At 29.7% G+C, this 17,490-nt stretch overlaps 3 protein-coding genes across 3 annotated transcripts in view; all 3 read left to right on the forward strand.

The window, feature by feature from the left end:
• The window catches only part of LOC125819708 (serine/arginine-rich splicing factor RS2Z32-like), a 74,841-nt gene that overhangs the window by 28,849 nt on the left and 28,502 nt on the right, over positions 1-17,490 (forward strand). The gene's annotated exons all lie outside the window — the stretch shown is intronic.
• Positions 10,175-12,599, forward strand: LOC125819710 (ABC transporter G family member 1). Its single transcript, XM_049499187.1, has 2 exons — positions 10,175-10,950; positions 11,055-12,599. Exons 1-2 carry the CDS (start codon positions 10,207-10,209, stop codon positions 12,561-12,563), a joined length of 2,253 nt encoding a protein of 750 aa, XP_049355144.1. The 5' UTR covers positions 10,175-10,206; the 3' UTR covers positions 12,564-12,599.
• Positions 15,951-17,056, forward strand: LOC125819709 (stellacyanin-like). The gene is made up of 2 exons (XM_049499186.1): positions 15,951-16,148; positions 16,642-17,056. Exons 1-2 carry the CDS (start codon positions 15,983-15,985, stop codon positions 17,031-17,033), a joined length of 558 nt encoding a protein of 185 aa, XP_049355143.1. The 5' UTR covers positions 15,951-15,982; the 3' UTR covers positions 17,034-17,056.

Consider the following 17,490-nt stretch of genomic DNA (forward strand, 5'->3'; position numbering starts at 1 on the left):
CACACGAAAATTGAGAAAATCACCTAATTCCTGTCAATCACACATATTTCAGAAAATTTATATTACTACTATACACGGAAAAATCAAGATTCATGAATTATTGTTTAGTGAAACATAAAATACATAAAAAGTGATATATAACTTTCGAAAACAATGAGTATCATTTATTCCAGAAAATTCATGAAATAATACACACACAAAATATGATATAATCTTGAAATTATGTTTTGTGACACACAAGCTCCAAAAAATGATGTTCGCCTTTTGAAAATAATGAATATCATTTAATGAATCATCATCAATGTAGCACAAAATTTGAGCTGAAATAGAGTTGACCACACATATTCCAAAAAACTATAAACCCAAAATCAAGTCGATAATATTTTTTTTAAAATACAAAATTACTAACTTAATAACTCGATACTGATAAAAAAACAATAATAACATTTTTAATTTAAGTTACCAATTAAATTGATTTTTGCACACGCCTAACTAAATCTATCCATATTAGGGTTGTTCAAAATCGAACCGAAACCGATAATTCGAATCAATAATTTGGTTATTGGGTCAATGATTCGGCTTAATGGTTTAACAGTTCGGGTCTCGGTTTACTATATACTTCTTATTGGCTTATCGGTTCGGGTCTCAATTTGGCCATTTTTCTAATTGGGATCCCTGATAACCCGATAAAAAGTTTAATTAATTACATTTATATCACTTAAGGCCTTAGACACTTTAGCCTTTAGGGTTTACACTTCAGTCTTCACACTCTTTACAGTGACTTTATAGTTAACACTCAAATTTCACAATAATATACCAAAGTTGTGACATCACTCATTGATTCACTGTCAATGCTCCCACGTCGGCAAGTTATATTGAATATCATTCTCTAAGTGTTTAAATTGAGGTTCAAATAGTTGGTTCCCTTAATTTAAGTCTTTGTTTTTATCTTCTCATTATAGTGAGTAAGTCAGTGAGATATGCCTGCAATATTGCATTACTACAATCTGCAATGAAAAAGTTTTTATTAGTAATGGTCTCATGATCATTGATGATTTTCGTTAGTAGTGTTGTAATGGTTTTTCTTTATAGTTCATATCAAATTGGCTTGGTTTTTACGAGGAATCCTTTTGAGTTTGCCTATTTGGGCAATATTGACATCTCTGTCTAGGTTAATATGGAGTTTTATTAAGTGTTTTATGTAGTAATGGACTAACATGAAAAAGTTCATCAATGAGTACTGACTACTATGTATTGTTAATTAGTGACTAATCCATTAGTAATTTTTAAAGAAAATTGTGTGAATTGTTAATGGTTAACCCGATAACAATCACTAATCGATAAACTAATAGCCGATAAACCGATATCTTAACGGTTCCATAATGGTTTAGCATGATTACAAACCGATAACCGATAATTAAAACCAATAAATTCCAAAACCGAACCGAACTGACAGATACACCACCCTAATCCAAATTCAAACGTAGTCCTCCACGTGATTCCTTTTTGGGTACACGCCACGTTTCATTTCTAGAAAATCTTATAGATGGACTGTCTTTTTTGTATCAATTATGTGGATGATCCCAAAGTGTGTAATAAACCAAAAATTAGTACCACTACTAAATTGTTCCAACAAGTTTGATTTCTCAATTTATTTTTTCTATATTTAGCACCTTTCGTGTTTAAACATCTTAAATAAAATCTTTGAAGTCAAAAATCTAAAAAAAAGGCAACTATTTTTTTTTTCCTATCTAATGTTCGGTACTCACATTAAAGCATGGATTAAATCTGAATTGCGCACTACAAGACCTATTAAGAAGTGGCGCTCCCAACAAAAAAAAAATCATACTCATGACTCAAATTCAAAAACATTTAATTAAGGATGGAGCTGTCGCATTATTGCACCATAACCTACGTTCATCTAAGAAAGCAACTTGGTAGCATGTATCTCATGCATGAAGAGTAAAGACAAATAAATTTGGCCAATACTTTGATGTTGCGTTTAATAATGCACATAAAAAGTTTGTTTTTATTTGGTTGATTTTTCTTGAATTCCAACGTGTGACTTAAACTTTCGTACTATAATGTATAACCTACTTTTTTGTATATACTAATTTTCTTGATATCTTGAGGAGACTATATATGACCCTTGTTTTAGAAGTCATTGTAATAATGTAAGTTTATAAATGGGGTTTGAAAATAATAAAATGTAAGAAAATTTTATTGGATTTTTTGTGGGGGTGGATAGACTATTTATAATAAAATATTTTGCTCAAAAGGAAAGTTAATCAAAAAAGAATTGCAAGAAGAATTCAGTTCGGGCGCCAATTAAATTTATGGGTGTTTTGAATTCTAAAAAAGACATCTTAGAAAATTAATTCTAGAAAAGACAGCTTAGTAATTTTAATAAAGGAATTTAAAATATAAAAAGCTAAAGAAACACATCAAGAAAATAAGGGATTCGGCTCCTCTCCATTTTCCCCAAGTTCTTGCTTAGATGTGAGACCCATGGCATAGATAAAAATTAATGGCGAAGATTTAATTGATTAAAATAAAATTTTAATTATGATGTAGATAATTAATATTTCATAAGAAAAATAATAATAACATAAGTCATAAGTCATAACAATATAATATCTTGTCCATAAATATATTATAAAAACTTTTCTCTTTTCTATTTTTTTCCTACGAGTATCTTCCGTTTGTTTTTTTTTTTTAAACTTGAGTAAGTGTTAAGATAGCAACTTTGAATTTTCTCTTTAAAACTAGTTAACATATAATTAATAGCAAAAATAATCGCACGGAAAAAAATTAGAAAAAGAGAAAATATTTTATAATATATTTATGGACAAAAAGAGAAGATAATACTAGAAAGAAAAATATTAGAAAAAGGGAATTTTTCTAATAATATATTTATGGACAAGATAATATATTGTTATGATTGTAGTATTGTCATTTTTCTTATGAAATATTAGTTATCTAAATTATAATTAGAATCTTATTTTAATTCAATTAAATCTTAACCGTTAATTTTTACATATGTCATGTGTCTCACATTCAACCAAGAACTTGGAGAAAATGAAGGGAAAAGAAATGGAGAGGAGCCCGATCCAAAAATAAGTGAATTCAATATTCACCATATATACATAAAAAAAAAAAAATTTAACTTTTATTTATTTATAACTTTATGTATATAGTGTAACTTTATGCAAAAGTCAATTACACGTCACTACAAACGTGGATTGATTATTGTAAGAAGATATGTACGTAGTTCCATGCATGCTTTTAATTTTTGCATGTGTTGGGTTGAATTTTGATGTAATACATTTATTGTATAGTTGAAATCAAATCGAAAAGCAACTTGTTAAGTACCATCTCGTGCAGTGTCGAAATTAAAAAATTCGTTAAAAATATCTAAAATTTAATATATATATATATATATATTTTATACAATTTTGTACATATACTAATTTTCTCGATAACTTAAGGAGACTTTATAAATATCTTGAAAATATTGGAAAAGTTAGGCAAATGAAGAAGAGAAAATTTTGTTTTGTTTTTTAAATATGTCTTGAGAATATATCACAACTCACAAGTTCAAGAAAAATAAAGTCACGGTATACACGTGGCACTTATTCAACTACAGACAATTTACATAATGCAAAAAATTGTTCATATGAAATTTAACGTGATAAAAAATGTTTTCCATCAGAATTTATCATTTGTAACAAAAGCCGACTTAATTATTGGTCAAACTAAAAGATGAGAATACCATAATTTTGACAGGACTTTCGACCAAAAACTTTTTTTGTCCAATGATTTGATATTTAAAATTTATTAATCCAATTACATCGGAATCACATCGAATAGACTTTTAAAATTTAAATTCGATGGATTCAATTCTGAGTTTTGAAAATTTATACAGTATCAAAGAGCTTTTAAAAACTTATTACATTTAATTGTATATAGCAAACACTGATTCATAATTTGGAGAGGGGTCATTGATTTGATTAATAATTTGTGTATAAATTCACTAAGGGTATAACGCTTGTTAATTACCAAGAAAAAAAAAAGACATTCTCGAGACTTAAATTTGATATTTATTTATTTTAAAAAAAACTCGATATTTGGTTTTAAAAAAATATGAATCTTGAATCATTTCACTTCGTACATTTAAGGGTGGTGTCATATAGAACTAAGGGGGTTCATTCAATCTTCTTTCAATAAAAAATTACGTTATTTATATATGATTAAAGTTATCTTTTTTATGAATATATAGTAGATGGTGAATCTTTTTTGTCTTTCTTCGTGGATTTACTTTTTCATAGTTGAACCCTTTAATAAAAAATATAACTTTGTCACTATACGTACACTCTTTCTGTATGGGCAGAGTTAGCTAGTGCGTACAAGAGGATTTATCCGAATCTCTTTAACTAAAAAACTACACAACATATATAAAATTAAAATTATTTTTATGAACTTATAGTAAATACTACATTGAAGGAATCTCTAAGCTTTTCGTTCATTTATTTCTTTATATTATATTTAGAATCTCCTATGTTAATATTGCTCAATAAAATATGCTATAATCGGTTAAATTAAATAAAAACTTTTACAACTATCTAATATACTATATCACTCATTAAATCCATTTATCCAAAACAGCCACTCCATGCATGTGTTAGAGTTTGAATTTTGATGAAAAACTTTTTATTCTATAGTTGAAGTCTGAATATAAATTCAAGTATGATCTAAACTGCATTTAACCCTTTTTGACTTTTTCCTCTATAGGTGACGGTGATAAATTAGGGTTGGCTTCATATTTATTGCATATATATACACTCACCAAAAAAAAATGAAAATTTTATAAAAAATTTTTTAATATTGTATTTTTAAAGTTATACTATGTTCATAAGGGCTGCTATAGAAGTCAACTTATAGTCACTATTAAAAATATTATTTTTTCATTGAAATTTCTCACTAAAAAATATTTTATGGATATTTTTATAGGTATTTTAATTAAATCAGTGAGGAAAGGAAAAAATATCTAGTACTTATTCTCAATGTTTAATGAAAATTTATTTTTCACCGTGTGTTTTTCCAGTAAGTTGATTCGCTAGAAATAGAATGGGAAAATCGTGTTTTATATATAACATAAATTTCTATTAATTGGTGATGGAAAAAATTTGTATTTCTAGTAGCAAGTGATGAACTTCGCATACTTTATGTTTCACGTTAAAATTATTTAATTTTTAGATAAATTCGATATCAATATTCTACGTCCGTCTTTGAACACGTAATGAATTGAAATTAATTAGAAATTTCCACATAAAATAATATGGAAGTTAGCTAGCAGTTCGGTTTATCTGTAATTTACCTAACCACCTTTCGTGACTTCAACAATATTTATATATATAGCAACAAAAAGATCTTCACTCTTTAATTTCAGTTTTTTTTTAGCCAAATTAAAACTTAAAATTGAGATATTTATATTCAAAAACTTGAAATTAAAAAAAAATGTATTAATCAATTTGAAAAAGACACCGATATAATACACGTTTATTTAAGAGTTTCATCATCTGAAAAAAACGTATCGAGGGTTAGAGAAGAGAGGGAAAGGTTATAAGTAGTCCTAGGACCCTTTTTCCTCCCAATGTGATGCACAAAGCATTATATATATATATATATATATATATATTTTGTGTGTGTTCATTAAATTTTAGGGAAAATGGCTTAAATGACACCTATATTATGATTAGATTTGTTGTAACACACTCATACTTTAGGGAAGGTCCTATGACTCGCCTGGACATGGAAAAAACTTACCCACATCGGGTGTTTACACCAAGCCAATGCAATTTCCATTATTACGTGATTTAATGAAGTAAATGAACTATAAATTTAAACACATGGCATGCAGGTATTGGCTTGGTGTAAACACCCGGTGCGGGTAAGTTTTACCCTTGGACATTTTTGTTAAAATATTTTTTGACATTTATCGGGTGAGCTGAACAAAAAATCAAAGTTTTCTCCTTTTGTTTATACACACGCTGATCAACAGAAAAAACAAAGGTTTTCGATCGTTATCATTATCATTCACACTTGTAGTAATCAATTGATCAACGATATCTCAAAGCAATAGTAATTTTCAATATATTTGAAATTTTTTGGACTTGTTTCATTCAAACTATCGAACGTGATTTGTGTTAGTAATATGGATAAATTAAATTAATTGAAGAATATAGACTATAGTTTAAAGAAAAGTATTTTGTGATTGAAGCATTTATGAAAACATGGGTTTCACATGTTTCTTTGTACAATTTCTAACAATTATGAACACATTGGTCCCATAAATAAACATGTACGAAGTTGTACAGTATATGTACCAAAGAGTCAAATAAAGTGAACACAAATATGAAACTGTTCTTAAGAATATTTTTCGTAATCAAATTTTTTTATAATTTGAATCGCAACGTTGTCACATGTTTAACTTCAGCTGACTTATTTGAATAACAAAATGCAAGTGAATTCAGAGATAGAACAATAATAACATATTCAGAATAATTTCATATGTGGAATTAGAGAATGGTGGTGTATATGTAGTCTCATTCATATTTTTCTGAAGATAAAGAAATTGTTTCAATAAATCAACTCAAGATTGATTCAAAATTTGAAATTTATAAATTTTTAGATCGATTTTAAATTAACATTACAATAACAAAGTTCACATTTCAAATACTTATAAATATTTAATTAATTTTTAAATACATAAACAAGATCTAGACAAAAGAAACTCGTATTCAATCCTCTAGATCTGCCTTATTTGTATTATATAGAAATATATTTTTTCCACCAAAGTTTCTAGATATGAAATTTGATATAAACATTTTGATTGACTAAACATGTGTTAACAATGTAATAAAAGTACAAAGTGATATGATTTTGACCATGATTATCAAGTACAAATTCATTTAAATAGCATGATAAACCTTTCTTTTAGTGGGGGCCTACATATTATTTATACGGAAAAGGGTCAAAATTGCCCCTGAACTATATGAAATAGACCATTTATACTCTTCGTTACATTTTGGGATCAAAAATGCCCCAGCTGTTATCCTAAGAGACCACAAATACCCTCAAGAGTTAACACCCCAATTTTTTGTTGACGTGGCAAGCCACGTGGGACTAATCCTTTCACCTAAGCGTTGCCAACTAGGATTCACTACAAAAGAACTAGACCTTTAGCGGCAACAACAGTCGCCACAAAAGCTCAGAAAATCGTCACTAAAAGTTTTTAACATTAAATTCTAATTTTGTGTTTTTTTCTTCATTGTTTTTAAAAAACCAAATATGATATCGATTAAGTATATGTAAATGTATAAAATGTACAATGATGCATTATATATATATATATATATAGTAGGAGATTTGAATCAAGAAGTAATTTTGATTATTTTTCGTAATAATATTGGATGTTTTTAATATGGATATTGCAAGTTATTTATTTTAGAAAATTAGGTCGCAATCGAAAATTAATTATCATATTTTTTTGTTGAAAAAATAGGTTTTACTAGCAAATGGTTGTTGGAGCCTTAGTCGCCACTAAAAATCACTCATAACCTTTAGTGGCAATATTTTGGGATTTTGTGGCGACTTTGTCGCCACTAAAAGTCAAGTTCTTTTGTAGTGAATCTTAGTTGGCAATGCTTAGGTGGAGGGATTAGTCCCATGTGGCTTGCCATGTCACTAAAAAATTGGGGTGTTAACTCTTGAGGGTATTTGTGGTCTCCTGGGATAACTGCGGAGGTATTTTTTATCCCAAAATGTAATGGAGGGTATAAGTGGTCTATTTCGCATAGTTCAGGAGCAATTTTGACCCTTTTCTGTTATTTATAACTATAAATGCTATAAGAGCAAATTATTAGAGTTTGTCCTATTAACCACATAGTTAATCAACTTCTAATCAAGTATTATGACTTATTTCTTTATATTCATATAGTAATATGAACAATTAAAACTCAAATTTTGCTTTAAAACTTGGCAACATTTTCATTCTCTAAAATAAGTAATTTTCAAAAGAAAAGAAAATGAAAGTATGTTTAATTTTTTTAGAAAATTGGTTAAACATACTATTATTTCCAAGTAAACACATCTTTTAAAACTCGTATTTTGGAAAATTAGGCCCAATTTTTTATGTGGGGCATGACGGATCAAAAATACTTATTTTTTAATAATATTGTCTTTAAAAAATTAAAAGCACGTATTTTTTTATTTTTTTTAAGGAACTATTTTATTTCTCCTTCTACTTAAAAATACAAAAAACTATGTTTATTACTAAAGGAAAATACTTATATTTTATTACCAAAATAATGATCACAATTCACACATGCCTTTACTCTCCAAAATAATAATTTTCTTAAATCACTTTTTAACCTTTTAAAAACTTAACTACAAAGGTGGTATATAAATCATGGTAGATCTAGATAGTATTTATCTAATACTTGTATTGATATGAAAGAAGCAAATATAGAATTGAAATAATAGTTAGATGCATATAAACTGATAGGACACATCGTCATAAATATTTATAAAAAACTAGCTTCATGCATCAATTTTGGCCTTATTTTATATAGTAAATTAAAGCAAAGATTTCATATGAGTAATTGACTATCCAAAATATTTATTATATAGTAGCTTATAGTATGAGATCATCTTCATTAATTCATGCCTCATTTTTCCACCAATAACTATTTTTTGGCAAAACAGTAGATAACCATCCATACCTACTTCCATATACTTTCATACAAAAGTATTCTTCTGGCCAAACTTCCTCCAATCACATCCTTCCACGTGTCCTCCCCCACCCCCCACCCCACAACCCCCTAGGGGTGAAAAAGAAAACCAAATGTGTAGATGTAAAGAATTAGGAGATTTAGGTCACCTTACTACTTATCTCAACTCCATTCCCCTCACCACACAATTCAATTATAAACAAATTTTAGTATTACCCCCACCCCCCACACCAAAGAATTTGATATGACTTAATTATATACAATGTATAATCATTATTAGTAATATTTATATATAGTTATATTTTAACAAATAGTATAAATATACTATTAATGTGAATTGATTTTATTATATCAAATATCAAAATTTTAGTTAGATACTTTGATATATATATATATATATATATATATATATAATATCACTCTTTTATGTTCTTAATATTAATCGTTATGACGAGCTAATAAATATATATCATGTTTAATTAGTGTAACGGTAATCAAATGAGATGTTTTAATAAGAGATAAAAGATAGCTAATTTAGACAAATATATACTTTTATAATTATAATTAGGATTATTAAGTATTTTTCTTAAAGAACACAAAAAACTTTAGAAAGAGAACGTAATCAAATGAGATCTTTTAATAATAAGAGATAGAAGATAGCTAATTTAGACAAATATATATTTTTATGTTTAAGAATATTAAGTATTTTTCTTAAAGAACACAAAAATCTTAAAAAAGAAAAACATATATTATAGAACAGTAATCAAATGAGATCGTTTAATAGGATAGCTAATTTAGACAAATATATATTATTATGATTAAGATTCTTAAATATTTTTCTTAGAAGAGCACAAAAAACTTTAAAAAGTAAAATATATAATATGGACCAAATATGGTAAAAAAGTGAGATATCCTTCTTTTAAAAGCTAACCCCTACCCCACCTTGACCTATAAGAATTTAATATGTATTATGAACATTAATTAAATTATATGTCAAGATCATAAATCTTGGTCTATATATATAGCAACACATCAAGAAACCAATCAATATCCCAACTCTTTTAATTTGCTTTTCTTGAAGAGAAATACAAAGAGTTATTTAATAGTTGTGGGGGCTTTGGAAATTGTTTTAGACAATCTATTGAGTCTCTTTTACACACACAATTTGCTAACCTACTTTCAATCTACTACATAACTCTCAAAAAAAAAAAACTATATATCAATCACACTACCATAAATTCCCACAAAATCCATCTCATTTCTTACCAATTGTTCTAATGTTTTCTCTATAAACATTCCCCAAAACCTCGAATTATTATATAATTCGTCGTTTAATCAACCATCTCATCTTAGTATCGTATATTTCAATCTAGGTCTTTCAATAAAATTCTTTATACTATCAGTGTAACAACGGATGTCAAGGATAGTAGCGGAAAATATGTTACAAGGGGGAGAAAGTGTACAATTTTATGACCAAAGAGTACAACAAGCCATGGAGATGTCACAAGCCAGCGCGTACTCTTCACCCACCCTAGGCCAAATGCTAAAGCGCGTGGGAGACGTGAGAAAAGAAGTCACCGGCGACGAAACTCCGGTGCACCGGATTCTCGATATGAGTGATACTCAAAGCATATCATCTCACTCTCTTCCTTTTGTACTCTCCTTCAACAACCTCACCTACAGCGTAAAAGTTCGCCGGAAAATGTCTTTCCCGGCGATACTCCGGCAACCGGCCGCCGGAGTTTCCACCGGTGATCCCGTCGCCGGAGAAAATTTGTTCTCGAACACAAAATTCCTCCTGAACAATATCTCCGGCGAGGCCCGGGACGGCGAGATAGTCGCCGTCCTAGGTGCATCAGGGTCGGGGAAATCGACCCTGATTGATGCCCTCGCGAATAGGATCGCAAAGGAGAGTTTAAAAGGAACGATAACGTTGAACGGAGAGCCACTTGATTCGAGATTGTTGAAAGTAATCTCAGCATATGTAATGCAAGATGATCTTTTATATCCAATGTTGACAGTTGAAGAAACGTTAATGTTTGCAGCTGAATTCAGATTACCACGTACTTTGTCAAAATCAAAAAAGAAAATGAGAGTTCAAGCTTTGATTGATCAATTAGGACTACGAAATGCTGCAAAAACAATCATTGGTGATGAGGTAACGTTATACATAGAATATAATTTTTCATCGATGGATGCTTACAAACTGATCATATTTTTTTTTTTAACATGCATTTAATAAAAATTTACTATTTTGAACAGGGTCATCGTGGAGTGTCTGGTGGTGAAAGACGACGAGTTTCGATTGGAATTGATATTATTCATGACCCTATCATATTGTTTTTAGACGAACCAACCTCAGGTCTTGATTCGACTAGTGCATACATGGTGGTGAAAGTTCTTCAACGAATTGCTCAAAGTGGAAGTATTGTGATCATGTCAATTCATCAGCCAAGTTATCGAATTCTCGGGTTATTGGATCGGATGCTCTTCTTGTCCCGTGGTCAAACGGTTTATAGTGGGTCACCTATGAACCTCCCACATTTTTTTGCTGATTTTGGTCACCCAATTCCAGATAGTGAAAATCGAACAGAGTTTGCTCTGGATCTGATTCGAGAACTAGAAGGGTCCCCAGGAGGGACAAAAAGTTTGGTTGAGTTCAACAAAACATGGGAAAATACTAAAAGGAGTAATGAAAATCCTGGAACCCTAACACCTACTCATGGATTGTCATTGAAAGAAGCGATTAGCGCGAGTATTTCAAGAGGGAAGTTGGTTTCAGGGACAACGAGTGATATTCATACAAGTCCAGCATCAATGGTTCCAACTTACGCGAATCCATTTTGGATTGAAATGGTTGTCTTGTCCAAGAGGTCATTTACGAATTCTTGGAGGGTGCCAGAGTTGTTTGGTATCCGTCTAGGGGCAATCGTGGTAACGGGGTTCATCCTAGCTACCATGTTTTGGCAACTTGATGATTCCCCTAAAGGGGTTCAAGAAAGGCTTGGTTTCTTTGCATTTGCTATGTCAACAACTTTCTATACTTGCGCGGACGCGTTGCCTGTGTTCCTCCAAGAGAGGTACATTTTCATGAGGGAGACAGCTTATAATGCTTATAGGAGATCTTCCTATTGTCTATCTCATGCTATAGTTTCTTTGCCAGCATTGATCTTTCTTAGCTTTGCATTTGCTGCTATAACTTTTTGGGCTGTAGGCCTTGTAGGTGGATTTTCGGGCTTTTTGTTCTATTTCGCGATAATACTAGCCTCCTTCTGGGCAGGGAATTCATTTGTCACGTTCCTCTCCGGTGTAGTTCCTAGTGTCATGTTAGGTTACACCATTGTGGTCGCGATCCTAGCCTATTTCCTCCTCTTCTCAGGATTCTTCATCAATCGCGATAGGATTCCACCTTATTGGATATGGTTTCACTACCTATCTCTGGTGAAATATCCTTATGAAGCTGTGTTACAAAATGAATTTGATGATGCAACAAAGTGTTTTGTCAAAGGGATTCAATTGTTTGATAATTCACCACTTGGAAATGTGCCTAATGCATTGAAGGAAAAATTGTTGAGTACAATGAGTAACACATTAAATGTCCAAATTACAAGTTCAACATGTGTGACTACTGGGGCTGATATATTGGTTCAACAAGGGATTACTGATTTAAGTAAGTGGAATTGTTTGTGGATTACTATTGCATGGGGGTTTTTCTTTAGGGTTTTGTTTTACTTTAGCTTGTTGCTTGGAAGTAAGAACAAGAGAAGGTGATGAAACTAATACTCGATCGGGAGTACTCTATCAAAGGTGAATCTAGAATTTGAATACAGATCAAGATACATATGATGGATTCATCTTCACGAGTGCTAAGGGTTGTGTTTGAATTGTAAACAAGGATGTTTGTTTGTTTTTTATTTTTATTTTTTTGAAGAAACGATGTGTTTTTTTTTCTTCATGTTTTTATTTTTACTTGAAGTACGTGCTCTTTTATTGTAATAGAATAAATGTAATATTTTTTGACAGTCTAATGAATTGATTATTGTTTCAAAGTCGATGAGTTTAGAATTTGAATACAGATCGAGTTCGGGCTTGAGACATGATACATAGGTTCACTACTTCTATGATGGATATGTTTTCGCGCGTTAAGGGTTGTGTTTAAATTTTAAACAATGAATTAAGTTGGGATGTATTTTTATTTTTTGTAATGTGTTTACACTTGAAGGTACTCTTTGATTGTATTAGAACAAAAATGTATTTTTTTGACAATTTGACTATATTATTATATGTCAAAGTTTATTTGGTGCAAAGTAGTTGGAATTGAAAATCAAGACAAGAAAAAGAAGGTTGCTTGCTTGAAGCAAATAGTAGTACCCATGCACATGTAGGTCACCAAACTGTTAATGAACATTATAAAACTTTTTTTAAAATCTTATATCATAGTTAATAACATGTAAATCACTAAATAAAAAATTAAAAAAAATAAAACTAGAAATAGTTATGAACTTTGTCAAATCACTTGTAGATAACAATTTTTTTTATAATTTATCACTAATACATCTGCTAAATAGGATTAGTGACGAAATATGTTACTATTTAGCTACAAAATTTATTTGTCGCCAATTTTTTTTAGTGAATAGCAACATCAGCTCAGAAATTATTAAAAAATGGAACTTAAGAAATTTGAACTTGTGTTGTAATTAAGAAATTGAGTTTATAAAGTGATTAATCAAATTAGAGAAATGTGTCACTATTCATATTCATGCATCTTATTCTAAAGCAAATCATGTGACAGCCAAAAGCAATTATATTGCATGCATGGATTTTTTACTAAATTATGCTCAATTATTTCATCTTGACATTTTTATATTCTTGTTTTAATTTCAAACTTTTTTTGAAAATAATTTTCATAAGTCAATGATTTATCGAAAACAATCTATCTACTCATCAAAGGTAGGAATAGGTCTTCAGGCATATGTGTCATTCTCTTCAAACCTCAGCGACTATATATGTTATTGTTGTTTTATAAAGTACGACTTGACATGACATTTTAACAATTATTTTTCTATTTTTTGTAGGAAAACCATAGAATGTACTACATAATGCACTAATGAAGTTTGGAAATTGGTAGAATTTTTATTTTATGCAACTTTATTTGTTTGTATTTTTCCCCACACACCACACAATTTTCAATATTCTTCTTTGTATTTTGTTTTGCATTTATCTCCTCAATTTTCATGATTGTACCTTTTGGGGGTTTGTAGGGTACCCTTGTCCAATATATAATTGGCTTTTTTTTCATTTATTAATAAATCAATATTTTATATTTTCATTGAAATATAGTATTTTGTTTGATATTATAATTCTTTATTAGTCTGTTTAAAAAAAAACACTATATTTTTTATATTATTTAAATTAATAATTTTTATAACCACACAAATGATATAACAAAACATGTTTTAAAAACTTCATAACCAAAAATATTATAGGCAGGCATATAAGCATATTTAATTATAATAGCAACATTTACATGTTTGAAACTTTTGGTAATATGTCTATTTATTGTCCACACTATACTTCAACATCCTAAATAAGAATATTTCCAGGCTGGAATCACATGCAATATTGTTGGTTTCTTGTTGATTTCCTTTTAACTTATGATTGAATATAGTTATTAGTGTAACTCAATTTCTTGTAGCATGAGGTAGGAGTGAGCATGATATGATGTGGCACGGGATTTGAAAGTTTTAATATTGTAATTTTGGTATTCAGTTTTTAAAATTATACTATTATCATATCAGTTTAATTCGGTATGGTTCGATATACTGAAGTTTGATTTCAGTATTTTATGGTATGGTAAATCGATAACTATAGTTTGTTCAACTTCGACTAATATATACTCGTATAATAGAGTATTATGACTTCGACATTTAAAAGAAGGTTTCAATCATATCATACTAACACATTACACATGTAGAAATATATATTCAAAATAAAGTACACACAACTCCTTTTGTTAATCAATTACATTTCAACCATACTAGAGTAGTCAAAGTTTCAACTTCTAAACATTTAGTTTATACTAAATACTAATACTAGGTTGCATATTTGTTAGTATTTAATAATATACATATGTTATTTATGTGATTATATACTTTAGTATGGTATTCGATATTTTGGTATGTTATTTTTAAATATCAAATATTGTATCAAATACCAAAACAAAAAATGTATACCATAATACTAAAACCATGATATTAAATTATTGATATGATAATTCGATAAATACCATACAATGCCCACCTTCTTCTTTTTTTACTTTTTCAAACTCATACTCAATAGAAGTCGAGAAAACACCATTATGACCTTTCTATTCGACAAAATATGTGTAATAGATAAGACTTACTGCAATGAAAGAAAAAAGATCTGTACATTACAAATTAGTTTGATTAAATTTCAATTATTTTTGCACATTTTACTATGTGTGATTGGTAGGAGTCTTTTTAGTATTAATATATACTTAATATACCAGAAATTTTATTTCAAAGAACATCTAGTGTAAAGAAGCAAATTAAATCTTTATAATATTAGATTGAGTTTGATCGAGCTTAAATGAAGCGACACAAACAGTGAAGACACGGCTAAACATAACACATACTTATTATAAAACCCAACAAAGTACATAAAAAAATCTTGAATCCACTATTTGGTTGAAACCATAATCACATTTTTTCAAGAAAAAATAAAGAAATTAGATCTAGTTAGGTGTTAAACTACCCTTCCAAGAAGTTCATCTATTCTCAACCACTCAAATCTAAATAATAACTTAGAATAATCCACATTAGTCCATAATATAACTCATCATTGATCAGAAGTCTCGGGTTCGAGCTTTCTGGTATGGAATCACCTTTATTAGGGAGCGTTTTACTCCTAATGTGGAACTTCTCGGCATGAATCTGAATATAGTTATACCCAATACGGATACCGAACGCCGAATGGAAACCAAAAAGAAAAAAACATAACTCAATGGTCATAACCTATTTCAACTAAATAAGCTTAAATTTTTATGTAGTTATTAGTTAGGTAATCTAATCATAAGTTCACCTATAATATATAGTTGTATATATATGTGTGTGTGTGTGAATATGTATATATGTCCATTTAATCATCTTTCTTCTCATAATAATACAATTATGGCAAAGCCTATTCTATTTTTTGTAGTTTTGATTCTAATTAGTCTAATTATATGTTCAAGTTCAGCTACTAATTACATTGTGGGTGATAGTTCTGGCTGGGATATTAGTACTGATCTTGATACATGGTTAGTAGGAAAGAAATTCATGATTGGAGATGTACTCGGTAAGTATCATCGATCATATTTAATATCAGTTTTAAGTTATACACACTAATAGTTTAAAAAAAAATATCAACGCGCGCAACTTTACAGGTCGTAATAGTTTATTACATAGATTTACTTTTTATTGTAGGTCAACTTAACCAGATAGTGTAAATGTTCATGGAAAAATTAGGATAGAAAATATCCTTCAACTCAACGAAATACCTTAACTTTTAGGATCTTCATAGCATTTCCGATAGTAAATCATATTGTGTGTTTGCCCTTGACTATAACAGAGCTCCAACATGAAATATAACGGAGGTAATTTTAGATCATAATAAAAAATAAAGAGCAAATTTGGACCTTTTTATTCAAAATATTTTGCCACGTGGAATCCATCCAACCCACATTAGAGCTTCGTTAAAGTCAAGTACGATTTGCTAACGACAAGAGTATGAATAACCCTAAAAATAGTAATATCTTAGTTTCCTTGATTAGACTTCTTTTTTTTCGCAGTGTTCCAATATTCATCGGTACATAGTGTGTCCGAAGTAACGAAGGAGAATTTCGCGGGGTGCAACACGAGCAACGTGCTCGATTCGAGTAAAAATGGCAACACAAATTTCACATTGACAAAGCCAGGGGATAGATACTTTGTTTGTGGTAATAGGTTACATTGTCTTGGAGGAATGAAACTTCGCGTAAATGTAGAAAATGTAAATGGTGCAGCAGCAGGATCCCCTGCTCCTGCACCATCACCAGAGGGAGGGGCCTCATTTTCCCCTTCTTCAAAGAGCAAAAATCCATCATTTGTTCCTAATTTTGCTTTGTCTAATATTCATGTTGGATTGGATTCTATGGTACTTGTAATTCTTGGTTTTTTGTTCTTTGCATTTTCACTAGTGTAAACTTGAGGATTTCTCATTTTTCATTATCAAAATAGATTGTTTCTTGTTATCACTATGGTTGTTTATGTCTCGAGTTGAAACAAATTACTATAATTTGTCCCTTCAATATTTTCCACAAATTTTATGAACGGAAGCTCAAAAACCCCTATGTTGTTCCTAGTTTTGCATTTTCTAATTATGTTGGATTGGATTCTCTAGTCCTTATAATTTATTTGGTTTTTACTCATGCTTATATATTTATGTCAAAACAGATTCTTTATTTGTATCCGTTCCTCTAGCAAGTCTGAATATTCTTCTTGTTGTTTATGTCTCGAATTGGAACAAATTACTATAACCCGTCCCCACCTAAGGATCAGTTGACATTTTCCACAAATTTTACGAACGAAAGCTCTTATTTTCACATGTCTCATTCCTCACCTAAACTATGATGCAGAAAATGTTGTTGACTAGTTCTGTA

The sequence above is a fragment of the Solanum verrucosum genome, unplaced genomic scaffold, assembly GCF_900185275.1.
Source record: "Solanum verrucosum unplaced genomic scaffold, falcon-dt-bn FXZP01000255.1, whole genome shotgun sequence".
Taxonomy (NCBI): Eukaryota; Viridiplantae; Streptophyta; class Magnoliopsida; order Solanales; family Solanaceae; genus Solanum; species Solanum verrucosum.